This window comes from Oculina patagonica, chromosome 9 (genome assembly GCF_052425735.1).
Source record: "Oculina patagonica isolate OP01 chromosome 9, crgOcupat, whole genome shotgun sequence".
NCBI lineage: Eukaryota > Metazoa > Cnidaria > Anthozoa > Scleractinia > Oculinidae > Oculina > Oculina patagonica.
The window spans coordinates 12,754,563-12,772,576 of record NC_135766.1 but is presented as its reverse complement, the minus strand read 5'-3'; the positions used below and the strand labels follow the sequence as shown (position 1 = coordinate 12,772,576).

At 38.0% G+C, this 18,014-nt stretch overlaps 1 protein-coding gene across 1 annotated transcript; it reads right to left on the bottom strand.

The window, feature by feature from the left end:
• Positions 1 to 14,315: 14,315 nt before the first annotated feature.
• On the bottom strand, positions 14,316 to 16,481 carry LOC144666561 (holothin acyltransferase-like). Its single transcript, XM_078527977.1, has one exon. The coding sequence runs from the start codon at positions 16,402 to 16,404 to the stop codon at positions 15,367 to 15,369; it is 1,038 nt and encodes a 345-aa protein (XP_078384103.1). The 5' UTR covers positions 16,405 to 16,481; the 3' UTR covers positions 14,316 to 15,366.
• Positions 16,482 to 18,014: the final 1,533 nt, after the last annotated feature.

The following is an 18,014-nucleotide window of genomic DNA, read 5'->3' as shown; positions in this document are numbered from 1 at the left end:
AAATCCTAACAAAAACAAACTGGTTCAAAATCTTCAGTTCAGCTTTATTTGACTATTTTTTCAGCAGAAAGAAAATAAGTCCTAAACTTGTTTATCGAGGTTTTAAGCCGTAGTGTTTCTGATGCTACAAGGAGAAAAAATATGGAACGGGATAAAATTCTGTATATTTTGGTGCAAATCAGTAGATCTTAGTATTCCACGTCTACTGTATAACCTGTCCTCTCACACTGCTTGAGCAATACTTCCCTGCTAAAGCAGGCTCGCTTCGATCTTCCTTAGACGAAGCGACTTGGCTACCTTATTCTTACTAATTTTCGCGAGTACTAATTTTCGCGATTTTCGCGATTTTCGCGATTTCAACTGAAATAATCGCGAAATTTAATAAGCGCGAAGAAAACATTTCACAAAATTTAATACACACGCGAAAATTAATACCAAATTATTAAGTAAAAGTAAATAAAATAAAAACTTAAATGTTTAGAACTTCAAGTTTCTGTCATTGAAAGTATCTTTCGGTCTTGTTCTCGACAAGCACCCTTCCTCTGAATACTCTTTCGAGCTTGCCAATCGGCCAAAACCGTGCTCTTTAGTACAGTCACCAAAGTTTCCATTTGCAAGTTCCTTGTAGTTCTATTGAGCCAGACCTTAATATATATTCCCAGTAGTTTCTTAGTAGTTCCTTGGTCAATAAAACACTGACAAAATCGCGAAATTTGACACACTTTTGCTCTAATTTTTCTTGCAATCGCGAAAATTAATACTCGCGAAATTCGGCTCTCGAATTTTCGCGAAATTAAGTACACGCGAAAATTAGTAAGAATAAGGTATATCCCCTTGTTTTAGCACTTCCGTGGTACTAATGCCCATGGCATAGCAACCGTTAAGCCTGGTTTTCACTAGCGACGCAAGCACAAGCGCAATCACGCAAAAGGACAAAATTAGACCCTTGTGCTTGCTGCAAGCACAAGCACAAGTATCAAAAAGCAATGCGCTTGTGCTTTTGCTTGCGTTGAAGCTGTTTTTAGGGTGAAATAAGAGTACAGGCCCGCAAATGATCCCAAATTGGACCGCAAATGATCCGAGTACCGGAAATGATTTGTGTAAATGATACAACAGAATACTTGGAATGGCGTGGACTTTATGAATCGTCTATGGATGTATTTTTATAAAAGACCAAGTGCCTCAGGCATAATAAAACGCAACGATTAAAAGCGGTGAAAATAACGCGCGAAATAACAAAATTTACATGTGATTACCGTATTTACTCGAATAAGCACCGCCCCCGAATAAGCGCCGCCCTCGAATAAGCGCCGCATTTAGGTCAAAAAAGTAAATAAGCGCCGCCCCCGAATAAGCGCCGCAGTCTCGATGCGGCGCTTATTTGAAAAATTTCGTTTAACTTAAAACGGCACTACAAAGCAACTCTAAGACAAGATTGAACATTTCTTTGCATCAAAAGCGATATTTTGCATTTATGAGTGATTGTTTTTTCGCTCTCCCATTAGTTTTTCTATTCAACACTCTAACAATACGTAGTTCTGTAAATGTTGCGAAGGCCGCCAACCTTTGCCAGGACAGCTAGCGCCACTTCTGTCTCAGCAAGAGACACATACTGACAATCAAAAGACCCTCTTTTCAATAACTGTAAAAGATAAGATACTTTGTGGCATCCAAATTGTAAATAAGCGCCGCCCTCGAATAAGCGCCGCACTTGAGACGCGAAAAATTTAATAAGCGCGGCGCTTATTCGAGTAAATACGGTATCTGAGTTTTTCATTTAGAAAACGCACCTAAAAAATAAACATGAATCTTCGAAGACGCCTCTGCTGTCTAATTAGCCACTTCCTGTACAATGCTGCCTTGGTAGACACGAGCCTCCTTTTCCTTGGAAGCGCACAAAATTTCTACGTGCGAATTTTGGAGTTTATGACAGATTTTGAAACCGTTATTTGAAAACACATTTTCCTTCACAATTCGTTCTTGCAAAAATAAAATGAAATACAGTAAACGGTTACAGCGTCTCTGGGTAAATTTATTTTCATATCGCACGCATAGAGCTGTCAACTTTTGCACGTGCAAATTTCTTACTGTCAATTAATCTGTACTGAAAGCTACGCGAAAATAAAGTCAGTTTTTGAGAGAATTTTTAGTTGCCTGTGTCAGAATTTATTTTAGTGACTTGATGAAGACATTCAAAGAAAAAAATAACCACAGATTTCGAAAGAGAGTAGCTCGATAACAAGAGTCGGAGATCGATATGATAGAAATCAGCAACAAAACTCAACTTTCTTCCAGACTTTACGTCTAGACATTTATAATGTCGCTATGAACGCTGCGTGACTGCGTGTGAATGGCTATCAGCTTTGTTCCGAACTGAAATGTTATGTTAATTTTGTGCAAGGCGCATTTTGTATTTACCGCGTGGGGACTAAGTCCTAGTTATGAGTTTATGATATATTGTTGAAAACGTGTGCTCGGCGAAGAGCAGATGAATATTGTGGAACACGTTGCGTTTTACGTTTTATGGAATAAATCGTTCATTTTCATGGTCCTTCGAGTTGGAGATTGGATTTGGAGAAACAGTATCGACGATTGGTCGAGCAAAAGGAGTGTTGGATTCGTTTATTGCTGCGAAGAAGTTGGTTTTCGCATATCGGCGATTTGGCGCCAAAACACGTGTATAGCATCAGCTCCTTGATCGAGTGGAACTTCTGTGAAGAAACTGTGTTGTTGCGATTATTTGAAGTCAGTGAAATTTATGGTGTTTCAAAATGTCGAAAGAATTAGAAGCTATCAAGAAAAAGAGAAAATTCCTGAGAAAATCTGTCACAGACACGTTGAAGTTAATCGACGAAGCGTTGTCACAACAAGATAATAATGCACGAGTTCAAGTGTTGAAAGATAACGTCGCTAGTAAGTGGAATGACTTGCAGGAAGTGCAAGCCACGATGTGCACAATGTTAGAGGATGAAGAGATTGATACGGAATGTGCGAGTCATAATGACTACGAAGCGCGTGTAATTGAAAGCATGGCGAAAATGACAAGTTATTTGGCGAGTAAACATGTTCCCGAAGTGCAATTGTTAGGAAGCAATCCACCCGCATCCCAGTCGTCCTCTCAAGTACAAGTTAAGCTACCCAAGATCAATCTACCAACCTTTGACGGAAATGTTTTGAACTGGCAACCCTATTTTCAGTCGATAAAAGTTTCGGTAGTTGACAATCCGTCGTTGGCAGATGTCCAAAAATTAGAGTATTTGATGAGATCGCTAAAGGGTTCGGCTGCTGAAGCGGTGAAAGGTTTTGCAGTGGTACAAGCGAATTACAAGCCAGTTTTGGAAATCCTTAAAGAAAGATTTGGGCATGCAAGGTTAATACTTGATGCACATGTAAGATCCTTGATTCATTTGCCACGTTTGACCTCTGATGATGCAACCTCCCTGCGTAAATTCTACGATGAAGTGATAGGTCACGTTCGCTCTGTTGAGTCCATGGGTGAAAAGTTTAATTCTGAAATTTTGGCTCCAGTTCTTGTGCCTCTAATAGTTGACAAGCTGCCAAAAGAAGTTGTGGAAAAATGGGAATTAGAGCTTGATGAGGAGAAAGCTAAACAGGACTGTGTGGAAGTGAAAACACTGTTTGCTTTCTTGGAACAATTGATAAGAGCTAAAGAGTCTTCACAGCCTTCTTCTCTTGATTCGAAAGCTTCGTCAAAGGAGAATCCTGGAAATCGTGAAGGCCGTTTCAAGTTTTACCGGTCACAAAAATCATCCACCTTTGCATTGTGTGCGGCAACGCAAGAGAGCAAGTGTGTCATTTGCTACAAAAACCATGGTTTGAAGTCATGTGTCACTTTTCTGTCATTACCTGTGAAAGAAAGATTCAGAAAAGCAACGTCTAAAGGCCTGTGTTTCCGATGCCTTGAATCTGGTCATAGAGCTGAAGTGTGCCAGAAACCTCCATGCAAGCATTGCCAAGGCAGACATCACAGTCTCCTGCATCAGGATTCAGCTCGTCCTCCCTTGGAAGAAGTCAAAGTGGAATCACCCCCAGAATTACCACCCTCGTCGTCAGGTCCTGCTGTGTCGTCCCCAGTTGTGGCAAATTCTGTTGCAGTGAGCTCAGGTGGAAAGGTGATTCTGCAGACCGTGCCAGCTATTTTGTGTGGATCAAATGGTTGTTCAAAAGTTGTGAGATGTTTCTTTGATCCTGGTTCTCAGACATCATTTGTTCGGCAGAGTGTAATTGATGAGCTTGGTCTTGATGGAAAGAGTGTTAAAATTGCTGTTTCTGGATTTGGTGGAGAGGCCACCAAGAGCACTTTGCGGAAGAGAATTGCGTTAACTGTGGCACCTATTGACAAATCAGGACAGCCTCAATGTATTGAGGCACTTACTACACCAGTAATATGCCGGCCAGCTGAAGCTGTGGATATTCATCCATCAAGATGGTCTCACCTTCGAAACATAGTATTTCCTGAAGAATTCCCTAGAGAGGAACAGGAGATTGATGTGCTTATTGGCTTGGATTTCTATTATTCCTTTGTGACAAGAGACATTGTAAGAGGGGGTTCCAGTGAGCCAGTTGCAGTTCGCACAACTTTGGGTTGGGTCTTCTGTGGACCAACAGGTGGTCATGACCAAGAATGCACTGTGTCTATAAATGTTCAAATTAGTGTTGAGGAACAATTGAATGAAACACTTCAAAAGTTCTGGGATTTGGAGTCCATTGGTGTTAGACCTGCTGAAAGTTCAATTTCTACTACTCATGCTGAAGATGTGGTTTTAAAGAAGTTTAAAGAGACACTTACGTACAACGATGGTCGCTATGAAGTATCCTTACCATGGAAGGAAGATCGTGTTTCATTGAAAGATAATTACCGGCAAGCGGAAAGAAGGTTGTACAATCTAGAAAAGAAGCTGCTTCATGAGCCAATGAAAGCTGTGTCATACAGAGAAGCGATTAACAAGTATGTTGAGAATGGTGTTGCTGAACTTAATTGAACTTTATGAGACCTTGTTGAACATTTTAGTTGAATCTATTGAACTTTGCTGACAGTTACATGTATTGATGCACTCCCTGCATCGGGCGGGAGGATGTTCCGAACTGAAATGTTATGTTAATTTTGTGCAAGGCGCATTTTGTATTTACCGCGTGGGGACTAAGTCCTAGTTATGAGTTTATGATATGTTGTTGAAAACGTGTGCTCGGCGAAGAGCAGATGAATATTGTGGAACACGTTGCGTTTTACGTTTTATGGAATAAATCGTTCATTTTCAAGCTTAAAGCATTTCGCAGCAAATAAATCATCCCTTGATTGGAGAGAGTTCATATTTCTGTTGGTTGGATTGTTAAACTTTATGTCACGTTTTAGGCTACTAATCGGAGCATATTTATCAGCTATATTGATACAGTTGTGGTTTTGAATTTACTTTAGTAAATCGTTCAAATACGGTACATTCTCTCGCGTTAATTGTTTTTCTAATTGTTGTATTATTAATAAAGATATGGATCCCGGGATCATTTGCGGGTCGGGATCATTTGCGGGCCTGTACAGATGATTTAATGTGATTTTAAAATTTGAATTTGAAGTTAAAAATTGGTGGACGGACACCAAACAGTCTCCTGACAACCCGGAGTGCTCTTGCGAGGGGGTCAACTGTTTGGAGGTGTTTCCATTCTTTTCCTCAATCCCTTCTTTAAATCTCTTATTAAAGTTCCATTCAAATTCAGGTAGAACGCCACCTTAAGTTTTGTTCTTGTGAGAAAACAACAGAAGTCAAAGGTTGCGTGATATAACCAAGCATGGATTTTAATTATCCCTCCCTTTCCATCTCCTTAGCCTTTCACCCCCACCTGTCCCTCCCTTTCTACTCTCATTCAATTTAATGTTTGGTTACATTTCCTAACCAATTCAGTATCGTACTAATCTGTGCCAAGCAATCAGATAATAACAGAAATTTGCCTTAATTTTGATCTCCCATACCAAGACCTTCGAGTATAAACCGCTAATAAAACAAAACACACTTGAGAATAATTCTCTGAGGTTATACACCTTGCAGTATTAACGTACTAACGAACTTGATAAAAAAACCCATGTCGTACTAAGGATTTTTACTGATCAACATAGGAAATAAGTTCACAATGGTTTGTTCCCAAAACGTTTTTTACTGTACAGAGGGTCTGTATATTGACCTGTAACTTGTATACCGTATTGAAAAATTCAGAACGAACCGACTTCTGCCCGCTACCATGATATCATGTTGAAAAATTAGCTCGTTCGAAACCGTAGCAAAATCGTTAGAGACAGACAAGATAGAGCCGTTTACTGGCAGTCTTTGAAAATCCTGAATTTCGTCAAAATGAGCCAAAATAAAGTTTTAAAATTTCCTTTATCAACATGGTTCTTATCTTTTTATTCAATTCTATGAACTGCTTTTATGCAGTACTGTCCACAAAGATTTCAATTTCCTCAAAGTTTCGGGACAAATGGATACAAAATATTTCGTGCAGAATGTAATTTGATTAAGCGAATGTTTTCACGTCTATAAATACTTCAAGCAGTGAATGAAAAACCGTTTTGTTTTCATCGATGAGAACCACTTTCAAATAGTTAATGCATAAAATATAACAATCAGATCAGAATACAATAATTATTAATGTTAGGTCTCGCTATTATGTCTCGGCAGAGATACTTCTTTTTTGCAAGTTCAAATGTATGCAAATTTCTTGTGAAATGTAATTCGATTCCATTGTCTTGTTTACAAACTCTATCTTAAGAAAGTTGTATTTTCGTGAATAAAACCCATTGGCCTGTTTTGTTTTCCTGATCATGTTTGTCTGTGATTTTTACAAAACATGTGGTCTTTTTTTTCGGAACTTTAAGTTGTACAAAAATTCCTATTTTGAACACAGATGTCACTTCCGGAATTTCTCATCTAAAATTCAATTGGTATTTAATTATAATTATTCGAAGTTTTCATTTTCAAGTCATCTTTTCATTCGATAGATAGCTTTACTGATCTCGTAAAAAGTTCCATTCAAGTTCACACCAATACTGTACATTGCCAATGTTTTGCTGACGTCTTGAGAAGTGTGTTACTAACGTCACTAGTCAAATCTAAAATATATCCAAACCAAGTTGTGCAAACATTCTACTCTTTGTGTCTTTGTGACAGGCGACTTTGACGCCCAACTGTGCGGAAATGAGCTAAATATATAAAAAGTAGTTGTAAAGTGGAGTTCGCCTCAAAAAAATGTACCGCCAGATCACACTGCTATTTGTAGAAACCAGCAAAGCGTCTAGTTTCAAAGTTTGCCACAAAAACATTGCGTGACATGAATGACGTTACCCCTTTTATTTACAAAAATAGCTTCAACTTGTCAAAGCAACTACAGTTTCACAATGGTGATTATTAGTACTTTACCCCTTAAGCTCTTTTCTCTGTCCCCCCGCCGAAGCAAAGAAGAGAACCAGATTGCAGATTAGCCCAAAAGTCGACCAAGTGTTCCTACAACGATTTACTGTCAAAACTGAAATGAAACCGATTGGCCCAGGCTATCCCCGTCATTTTTAGCCGACAGGAGACTATCGTCTAGGACGACCAAAGGGTAAACTATAAATCGGCCACGCCCGATTAATAAAGGTGCAAGGTTGTTTAAAAAGTTTGATCGATATTCCTACCTTTTTCTTGGAACTTGGAACACAGCGCAACAAAATACTTTCTTCAAGTACTGACTAAGAATAGCGAGAGTTGCAGCTCTGTTTTAAACTCTTCAGACCTTAGCTATAATTTATGCAATTAGGTAGGCGTGTATTTTGCATATATGGATGACATTGCATGCATCAGCTAAATGCATTCCTACGTGTTAAGGTCGTTACACTGACTACAAATTAAAATAAAAACACGACTGTCTGGCTTGCTTTTATTTTAAATCTCCCCCCAGGCCAAGTATATATATAACTTACTTACGCTTTTAGCTGATGTTAAGTTAAACGGTTGTTCCATTCTCTCGTCCTATCCAATTCTTTTTCATATCTTTACTTATTCGATAAAAGAACCTTTGTTCGTAAGCTCAAATGTAACAAAGACTCAGAACATTGGGGATGAGTGCATTGGATTTGTCAGATGCAAAACCATTTGATTCAGCAAAAGACACATCTGCTTATTAGTGAACGATGTGCTTGGCAGAATTATCATGACGTTAATTTTTTTTATTGACAAACATAAGTTGTTCTTTTTATATCAGCGTGTCCGGAACTCCAAAAACGCCTATAAATTTGAGAAATGCGCATTCCTTTGGAGTAGCTAAACGTGCGTTTTGACATGAAAATAATTGCAACTGGATGATGCGGCAGTGTTTGAGAATACCGACGTGTTCCACAGAAATAATGCATGCGAAAAATTTTTATTATTTTGCCTTTCGAAGCTTCACTAGCGTCGTGACCAAGTCTTTATTAAAAACTGAAAAACACTTATCAATATTCGGAACATTATATTAATAGCTTTTTTAACAACTCTTTTGAAAAAAATGTTTCAAAAGGTTTCCGAAATTTACACGTTAATTATTTTAACGTGGGAAGTATTTTCATACTAAGTAGTTACGAGTACCGTACTCATAACTACTAGAGTTTTCCGATTAAACGGAAATGGAACGACTTTTTCCGCCTGTTATAGCTAATTAGATGCAAAGTGCGGTTTGTTTCAATTTGCACAATGAAATTTCAGTTATTATTCATTGTTTACGAGCAGATTAAATTAGCAATCCTTGCAGTAAATACAATGTCTCGTGGTGGAATACAAACTATATTCTTTTTAAACTGCTTGAAAATCAAGATACAATGTTTACGTATCACAGTTTTCCCAGAAAAATATATTGAAAACAGCAGTATATTTTCTGAGACAACTGAAGAAAAATGTTTTTAGGTGCAAAGTATCCATGGTGTAAAAAAATAGTTACTGAAAGGAGGCGGCTTTTTTATCGCATACGTAAAAGCCTGTGAAACCTGTGAAACTCACAAGTAACGTAAAACAAAGAACGACCAAGGCAACAAAGAACCTCGAAACAATAAAAAGCAGGAAAACAATAGCCCCAAAACAAAGAAAAATTTTACAAGTTCTTACACCAGAGTAAACCCGAAACGTTAACGAACATGAAAGTTTTCGCAGCATAACTTTTGCACAACTTATTTTCCATCCAAACAGTTGCCATTTGTGGAACTTCACACTTCTCTACGGTTTTGCAACTTTGCTTATTGCCACCATCTACCAAATAAATAGAAAGATGGGAGTTGAAAAATGAGGCGGTATCTTTTTGTTCTATTGTTTTCTTTTCATTTGCACATAATTCCACGGGGAAACATCACATATCACCTTTTTTGTTACAAAAGGAACGTACAACATGCGAACATCACACTAGCCTGTGTACAGCCGTCCCGCTCCGCTCAAAACTGTGCCCGTTCGAAACTGTGCCCATGTCATGTGGACTGACTGCCTTCAGATATGTCATTAGGCGAGAGCAATACTCTTTTTGAGAGCTGCACTGCATGGTGATATCACAATGCCCTCGAGCAGTGGACAACACGCGCAGAAGAAAAAAGTTACCAAAGCGTAAAATGTCAAATCATCGATACACACCTATTGAAAATATGATGATTGTGCAGGCTGTTGAGAAATGTGGCCGCGGGTGGCGTAGCTTGACCAGGTTAACAGTTGGAAATATTTTTGTGCATTTTATTCGAAATAAAAAAGTATTTTTTTAAAAAGAAAATTCTTACATATTTTATTGGCAATGCACCACATTTTACTGAATTGGTAATAGCTCTCTATAATGAAACGTGGATCACGCAAAATTTAAGATTCCCTGATTTCGAGTTTTCTGTTTACCGTTATTACGGTAATATCGATGTGGTGAGTAAAAACAAGCAAGCAGATTAATGAACTTTTAATGGGTTAACTAAGTGAATTTAATAAGATTTTCAATAGGCGGAAAAATATGTTCCATTTAAGTGAATTTTCCGCTAAATCGGAAAACTCTAATAGGGTTTTCCGATTAAACGGAAATGGAACGACTATTTCCGCCTGTTATAGCTTATTAGATGCAAAGTACCGTTTGTTTCAATTTGTACAATGAAATTTCAGTTGTTATTCATTGTTTACGAGTAGATTAAATTAGCAATCCTTGCAGTAAATACAATGTCTCGTGGTGGAATGCAAACCATATTCTTTTTAAACTGCTTGAAAATCAAGATACAACGTTTACGTATCACAGTTTTCCCAGAAAAATATATTCCGGAAAACAGCAGTATATTTTCTGAGACAACTGAAGAAAAATGTTTTTAGGTGGCAAAGTATCCATGGTGTAAAAAAAAATAGTTACTGAAAGGAGGCGGCTTTTTTATCGCATGCGTAAAAGCCTGTGAAACCTGCGAAACTCACAAGTAACGTAAAACAAAGAACGACCAAGGCAACAAAGAACCTCGAAACAATAAAAAGCAGGAAAACAATAGCCCCCAAAACAAAGAAACATTTTACAAGTTCTTACACCAGAGTAAACCCCAAACATGAACGAACATGAAAGTTTTCGCAGCATAACTTTTTCACAACTTATTTTACATCCAAACAGTTGCCATTTGTGGAACTTCACACTTCTCTAAGGTTTTGCAACCTGCTTTTTGCCACAAAATAAATAGAAAGACGGGAGTTGAAAATGAGTCGGTATCTTTTTGTTCTATTGTTTTCTTTTCATTTGCACATAAAAATTCCACGGGTAAACATCACATATCACCTTTTTTGTCACACCTTAGGAGCGTTCAACAGTTGAACATCACACGTATCTTGTTTTTTGTTTCAGAACTAATTCTTCTTTCTTTCGAAACTGTGGCAATGTCATGTGGACTGTCATTTAATGAGAGCAATACTTTTTTGAGAGCTGCACTGCATGTTGATATAACACTGCCCTCGAGCAGTGGACAACACACGCGGAAGAAAAAGCTACCAAAGCGTAAAATGTCAAATCATCGATACACACCTATTGAAGATATGATGATTGTGCAGGCTGTTGAGAAATGTGGCCGCGAGTGGTATTTTTGTGCATTTTATTCGAAATAGAAAAATATTTTTTTTTAATTCTTACATATTTTATTGGCAAAATTTAAGATTTCCTGATTTCGAGTTTTCTGTTTACCGTTATTACGAAATTCTAGAGCAATAACTGGTGTAACTTTTATGTCAATCCGATGAAGGGAAATTTTCGGTTTGGTCCCGAAAAAACTGTTGAACCCAATCCCAAACTTGACGGCAACATCATTTTCTTCTGGGATAGCTTTTGACATTTTAGACTACCGTAGAATCCCACTTTCCTTAGGGATAGTAAAACAGAGAAAACAAGCCAGCAGATTAATGTACTTTTAATGGGTTAACTAAGTGAATTTAATAAGATTTTCAATAGGCGGAAAAATGTGTTCCATTTAAGTGAATTTTCCGCTAAATCGGAAAACCCTACTTAGTATGAAAATACTTTCCACGCTAAAATAATTAACGTGTAAATTTCGGAAACCTTTTGAAACATTTTTTCAAAAGAGTTGTTAAAATAGCTATTATTAACAATAACACGTGACGTGTTATTGTTTCTATTGATTTTACTGAAACACACTTTGATATAAATTTTCGATCTATCTCTTTTCTATTTCATTTTCCTATATCGCCGCCTTTCTTTGATATGTTTTTTGTCTTTTACATTTTTACTGAAAGCGCGAAGTTCTTTAGGGTTAAGGCAAGTTGATAATACTTTTGATCGAAAAGTGTGCGGCGAGACACTGGTTTTCATGTGAAAATCAAATTAACAAAATTCTAATAAAACCCTAACTAGAAGAATCTTAAAATGTTGCTCGTTCTTGTTCGGCAAAACTGTTTATATATCGATACAGATCGATACAAATCTTCGTTTGAGATAAGAGGCGGAACCTGATAATAACGATATCTTAGGGAGCCCTGAGTATTATATTCCTCTGCTCTAATATGTTTACTTCAAGGCGCTACGTACGCAGTTTATTATCGTTATGAATAATCCTATAAGTCGAGTTTTACTAAAGCCTTCCTAAAGAGTGGATCAAGAAATTCGACTAGTTAGTTGTTAAACACATTTGGATCACCCGTTGTCAGATTTAAACAAACCTGACTTGCGGGAAATATGTTTAGCGGAAATCTAATTGCGTTAACATGCGAAGTTAAAATAATTTTTCTTTTCATTCACGAATTAATATACAACTTCCGTTTATGTTCAGAAATATTAGGATTATACTTTACCGGTTTATACTTTTAATCTTTTACCGTCAAGGCGGATATGTGGAAACTAAAAATGATAAAAAAGTCCTTTGGATCACCTGTTTCTATGTGGTAGTTAAAAAAATACAGCGGAATCCATGATAAGGAACCGCTGTTCGGGAAATGGGGAGTTTAAGCAACCACGGCTTAGCAGACTTTTATTCGCAGACTTAGTCCTCGCCCACTTATATTCCCATTTCAATTTTGACAAGAAATTGTTTTTACAACGTTTTAAATCCTCCTGGCTTCAACATCATCGAGTAAGAAAGAGAGTAGCCTGTTTTAGGTACTCAGACTAGATTACAGGCCGGCCGGTGATATTAGAAGCATTTATTACAGTTTTCCCAAGCTCATGGTATGAGAATCCTTGCTGCTTACTAGTGGAAACTTTTCAAGTCATTATGAAGGATGAAAACAGAAAACGAAATGCCAAGAAATAGTTCTCAATTTACCCTGGTCCCAGAGCAGGCCAACAGAGCCGCGATAAAGAGAACTTCGAAAGAAGAAAGAAAACCTCTTGGAATAACATAATTAAAAGTGCTATTGACGCTAAAAGTTTCGGTACAATTTTACCAACGTTTCGGCAATACTGCCTTCATCAGGTTTTGCTCACCCTGATGAAGGCAGTATTGCCGAAACGCCGGTAAAATTGTACCGAAACTTTTAGCATCAATAACATTTCATCTCGTACAAGATGCTACGCAGTTGTTGCCAATTTTAACAAAGAAAACCTCTTGCCGCCCAGCGTACTCTAAATTATCCATCGATCGCTCACACAACAATTAAAATGCTTCGCAAGCAATATTAACTATCTTATTTACAATCATCTGAATCATTCGGAATTTTAGGTCCTAAAATATTCTCATTCAGTTACAAACCCATATATTTCTACTGAGACAGCAAGTATGGTCACAGTATAACTGAAATCAGCACCCAAACAACTGATGTATGGTGAACTTGCTTGTGGTTCTCGTACAGTTGGTCGACCGAAGCTCCGTTACAAGGACACTTTAGCTTGTAAAAACGCGCTTAAAACGTAGAGATGTCGTTAACGGATGGCAGTCTCCCATCAACTGTAGACAGGAGTGGCGGAGCCTGATTTAGACTGTTTGCCGAAATTATACCAAGAAGAGAGTTCTTGCATATGAAAGGAAAACAGTGGGAGAAGGCCGCTCCGGAGAGAGGGCATAAGGCATATATATATATACTTAACGGTTACAATAATATGATAACCGTGTCAACAAAGGTTCTAAAGACAAAACTACATTACCGCGAAGAAAATGAGATCGAGTACCGCGCGCCGTGAAAATCCTGAAACATCCCTGTGCGTATGAAGTCAGGACTGATGGACTTGTATTAAGTTTTTTTCAAAAGAGCGCCGTTTTATGGAGCTTCTACTTTGCTTACAGAAAGAGGTGCAAGAAAAGATCTAAGATCGGGATAATTATTATATTAGCCGATATTTTAATGAAATCAATGGTTATGACGGGATTACTGAGGAAAATTGGTCGAGATGGTAGGACTGAAAGAAACTGTTATGAAACTCTTTTGTTTTATGTTTATACTTTACATAATATTGGATTCTCCGAGAATGCTTATAAATTTAAGAAAAAGCATTCCTTCGGAGTAACTTACCGTGCGTTTTAACATGAAAATAATTGCATCTGGATGATGTGACAGTGTTTGAAAAGACTGGCGTGTTTCAAAAAAAAAATAATGCATGCTAAAAATGTGCAATTATTTTGCCTTTCAAGGCTTTGTTTTAATAGATGAGTTTCAGTTTCTTGTTTTAATTCACAGTTGAGCTGCGCGCTCATGGAATAATCATGAGTCGGGACAAAATATGAGTTCCGGCATGAAGATAAAATGTTTTCGTCCCCAGTTTGTCGATATTTTGACACAAAAATAACACCGAATTTCGGTTAAACAGTGTTTAGCCAATCTGGAAAAATGGAAAGTTTTTTTAGCGCCCTTAATTACTCTGTCACTAACACCAGGTCCCTTAACTTCGTAAGCAGAACATGTGTGTAGGACGCAAGAGTTTGCCACTCAATATATATTTCAATCAATTTTTACTTGCGGCTTCAAACAAAGGTGTTCATTTTGTTCTTTGTATCATCGGAGTGTTTTTCCCTTTTTAATTTTACAATTACATGATTCAAACTCCCAGCCGCAAGCGAGCTGGTACTCTTACTTAGAGTCAAAACCTTTGAAAATAGCAACAACCTCAGTAGAGCAGGGGCCAATACCTAAATCGAATTGCGGTCGTTTCGCCTGCGAGTGGATTCGATTCGCTAATGAGCTGTAGGTCGTTTCGCTAACGTATAAAGTTAGTACGCTAACATATTTCAGAAACACTGAAATAATTTTGTAATCTTTTAAGAGTTATATTTGTCAATATGGATGATGAAGGTTTCGCTCCCAACCGAGTTCGCACCTACCTTTTTATCCTTGCTTAACTTATTATTCATATTTGTGAGGACGCGAAATTGAACAACGTTTTGAACATGAAACCTTGCTTAACTTATTATGGATTCTTGTGAAGACCCGAACCCACGCTTTGAAAACGAATCGTTTAACTTTTTATTGATACTTGTGAAGACGTGAACCAAGGGTTTGAACATGAAACCTCGCTTAACTTTTTATTCATACCTTAGAAGACCCGAACTCGCAGACTACAATTGTTGGAGTTAATTCAGCTTATATCTATGGCGCGAACTTTAAATGCTCTAAAAATTTGGTTATGCCTCATAAAACTGATGGCAGCGGATTCTTGATAGAAAAAAAAAACGAGCGGAAAGGAAGCGAACAAAAGAGAATTTTCCTCGTTAATTTTCTTTTGCTTTCCACTTAGAGAAAAAGGAATGATTGTAGCTTATGAGGCATATTTTCTTGATATTTGAAGATAATGTTGTCATGGGTAAAGTTGCCTGCTACCACTAATTTCAGAACAGTTTAGACCAAAAATCTGCGAAATCTCCGTGACATAGCTTCTTTAAAAAGTCAGTCTTCTTAGACTCTAGATAGAGATAAGTTTGACTTAACTAAGCTGAGTTGTGGTGTGTCCAAACCACTTATCAAAGCATGCATCAGGGGGGTCATTCGTGACCATGTACACGTGTTCAAACAACTTCTTTCCTTGCAGCCTTTCTCCCAATTCGGTGGCCCTCTCTGTAGGGGTGTCGATAGAGACCACTGGCGGAGGTCCCCCTTGTTGAAGAAGCTCTTCAAACACTGCTTTCAACAACTTCTCTGCAATTGGCTCGGAATCTGCAAAGAGCGGCCCAATCTTGTAACCTTCTTCTTTGACAAACGTTGGTCGGGCAACCGTGTATCCCACGATAGAACCTTCACTGTTGATGGCCACACGTGCGTGACTGCCTGTCACGCGAAACCATTTTGACAAGAACGCGTGACGTTTGAAGCCAAATACTTTGGTGTCGTATGCGAGGAGCGCTTCCAGATTCACATCTTCGATGCATTTGATTTTTACGGGAGATCTCTCCAATGCTTTAGATAAGCAGGATAAAGCAGTTGGAAGGTGAAAGAGGAGGTGTGCGCCATAAAACAGACTGTGAAACCCTTTACGTTTGTACAGTTCTTCCAACTCGAGCAACCCCGATGTTCCAATGCTGCGAGACGACTTAGCACTTGCATAAGCGGCGTCATAAATTTTCCTTCCATACCCTTTTCCTCTGTATTCCTTACTCACGTAAAAGCAACCACCGAAAGCAAGGCTGTTACCGTATTTAGTCACGGTTATACAACATATAGGTTTCCCGTTCAGCTCGCCAACGAACGCCGAAATTGGATCACAGGCCAGAAAGCATTCGGCATCTTTCAGACCCGGCCGCCAGCCTTCCTTGACCATCGCGTTTATTATGACGCTTTCGAACTCCTCTTCTGTCTTGATAAGGCGAATTTTGAACTCTTCCATAGCCGATACGCTCGTATAGGGTTTGGCAGACTTCGTGAAAACTCTTTCTTTTTCTTGTGTGTGACGCCCATAAGTGAATCTGAAACCACGACGGATCGATCGGCAGGCAGCAAAGCCGCGAAAAGAAGCGAAAAATGACATTTACTCTTCGAGAAAGTGCACAACTCAACACAACACAGGGAGCTCTCGCATTAAACCGGAGATGGATAATGTGAATCTATTAAAATGTTCTCCGTTGTTGTGTTTTGTTTTGACTAGTTTCCTTTTGTTATCTTGTGGTGTCTATCTTGAATTTTTTATACGTCGTCAGCTAGAACTAAAAACCTTTGGAAATGACGCACTTTTAAATGTTCGGATTTTCGGCCGTGCCAGACACCGTAAATTATTTGTTCCAGACTACAGTTGAGTCAAAGACGAGATACAGTTCGATTTGATGGCTGTTCTTTTTTTGTCGTGATTTCTAAGTACTGATCATAAGATGATACGCGGTTCGCTTCTTGCTTTTAATTACCCTCCCCTGAGGCAAACTGCAACTCTAAGGGAACTTAGTAAGTTGAGTCCGCTTGAAAAAGTTTGGCAAGATCGATACAAGTTTAAAAGTAACTCGTAATGTAATAATTAATCAAAGGATCTGAAGCATAATTTTAAATCAAAAGAGATTTGCTAAAGCAAAGACATGCGAAAATTAAGGAAAGATTTGCTCAACGATTCAGTGTTGTCATGACGCCATTATCTAGAGTAAACAATGTAAACTAAAGCGAATATTACATAGCCTAGAGCTGAAATTTACATGCATACCGTAGAATTCCAAATTTTCGAACAGTCGGTTTCTCGAAACTCCCGATACCTCGAGCCAATTTTCATTCCCCTTGGATTATTAAACTACTTCTAGTTTCTCAGAATCACAAACAATATTAATAAAATGAATTCCTTGATGTCTTTCCTTCAATCTCCCACAATGCACCAGCGACTGAAATTTACCCCAATTGAGTCTCCAACCTCCCATTTCTCGAAGCAATTTTCGTTTCCCCGGGAGATTTGAGAAATCGGGATTCTTCTACTGTTATATTAAAATAGATGGCTATCACCTTTGCTATCACCTGGATATCCGCGTGGGAACCTGCACGAGTGCGTGGACGGTCACAACTTAAGAAGTCAACGTCATTTTCAAGCATATAAGGCTCGAACCAATCGTATTAAACATAGCTTTTATCCTTCTATGGCAAATTTTAAATATAATTATAATAGATTTTAATAGTTGTATTTTTAATAATTGATCTCTTTGTAAATTGTTACGCAATTCAGTTTTAGACTTTCATGTAAAAATATGAATAAACTATCTTTCTATCTATCTATCTATCTATCTATCTATCTATCTATCTATCTATCTATCTATCTATCTATCTATCTATCTAAAATAAGAAAGTCGTCCTCCATTAAGATACTTTCGCGCTAATTGTTTGTGCGCATCCTTACGGCGCATGTCTAGAGCTTTCCACAAGTTGCTCGAGATTTCCCAAAAAGTTGCCCATAATTTCTCAAAAGATTGCTCAAAAGTTGCTCCAAAAATCCCAAAAAGTTGCTTCTGATAATAAAAGTTGCTCGAAAGTTGCTCCAAAAAACCCCAAAACGCTGCTTCTAACAAAGAGAATTTCTCTAAATATATGCCTATTTTTCTTTGAAGAAAAAATTTCTAAGCAGTTTTATGCAATTTTCCAGCCAAAGAAGTATCTAAATAACATATACTGAGG

Excerpts from the sequence above, each read along its gene's own strand:
- LOC144666561 (XM_078527977.1), bottom strand. The coding sequence starts at position 16,404 with ATGTCATTTTTCGCTTCTTTTCGCGGCTTTGCTGCCTGCCGATCGATC.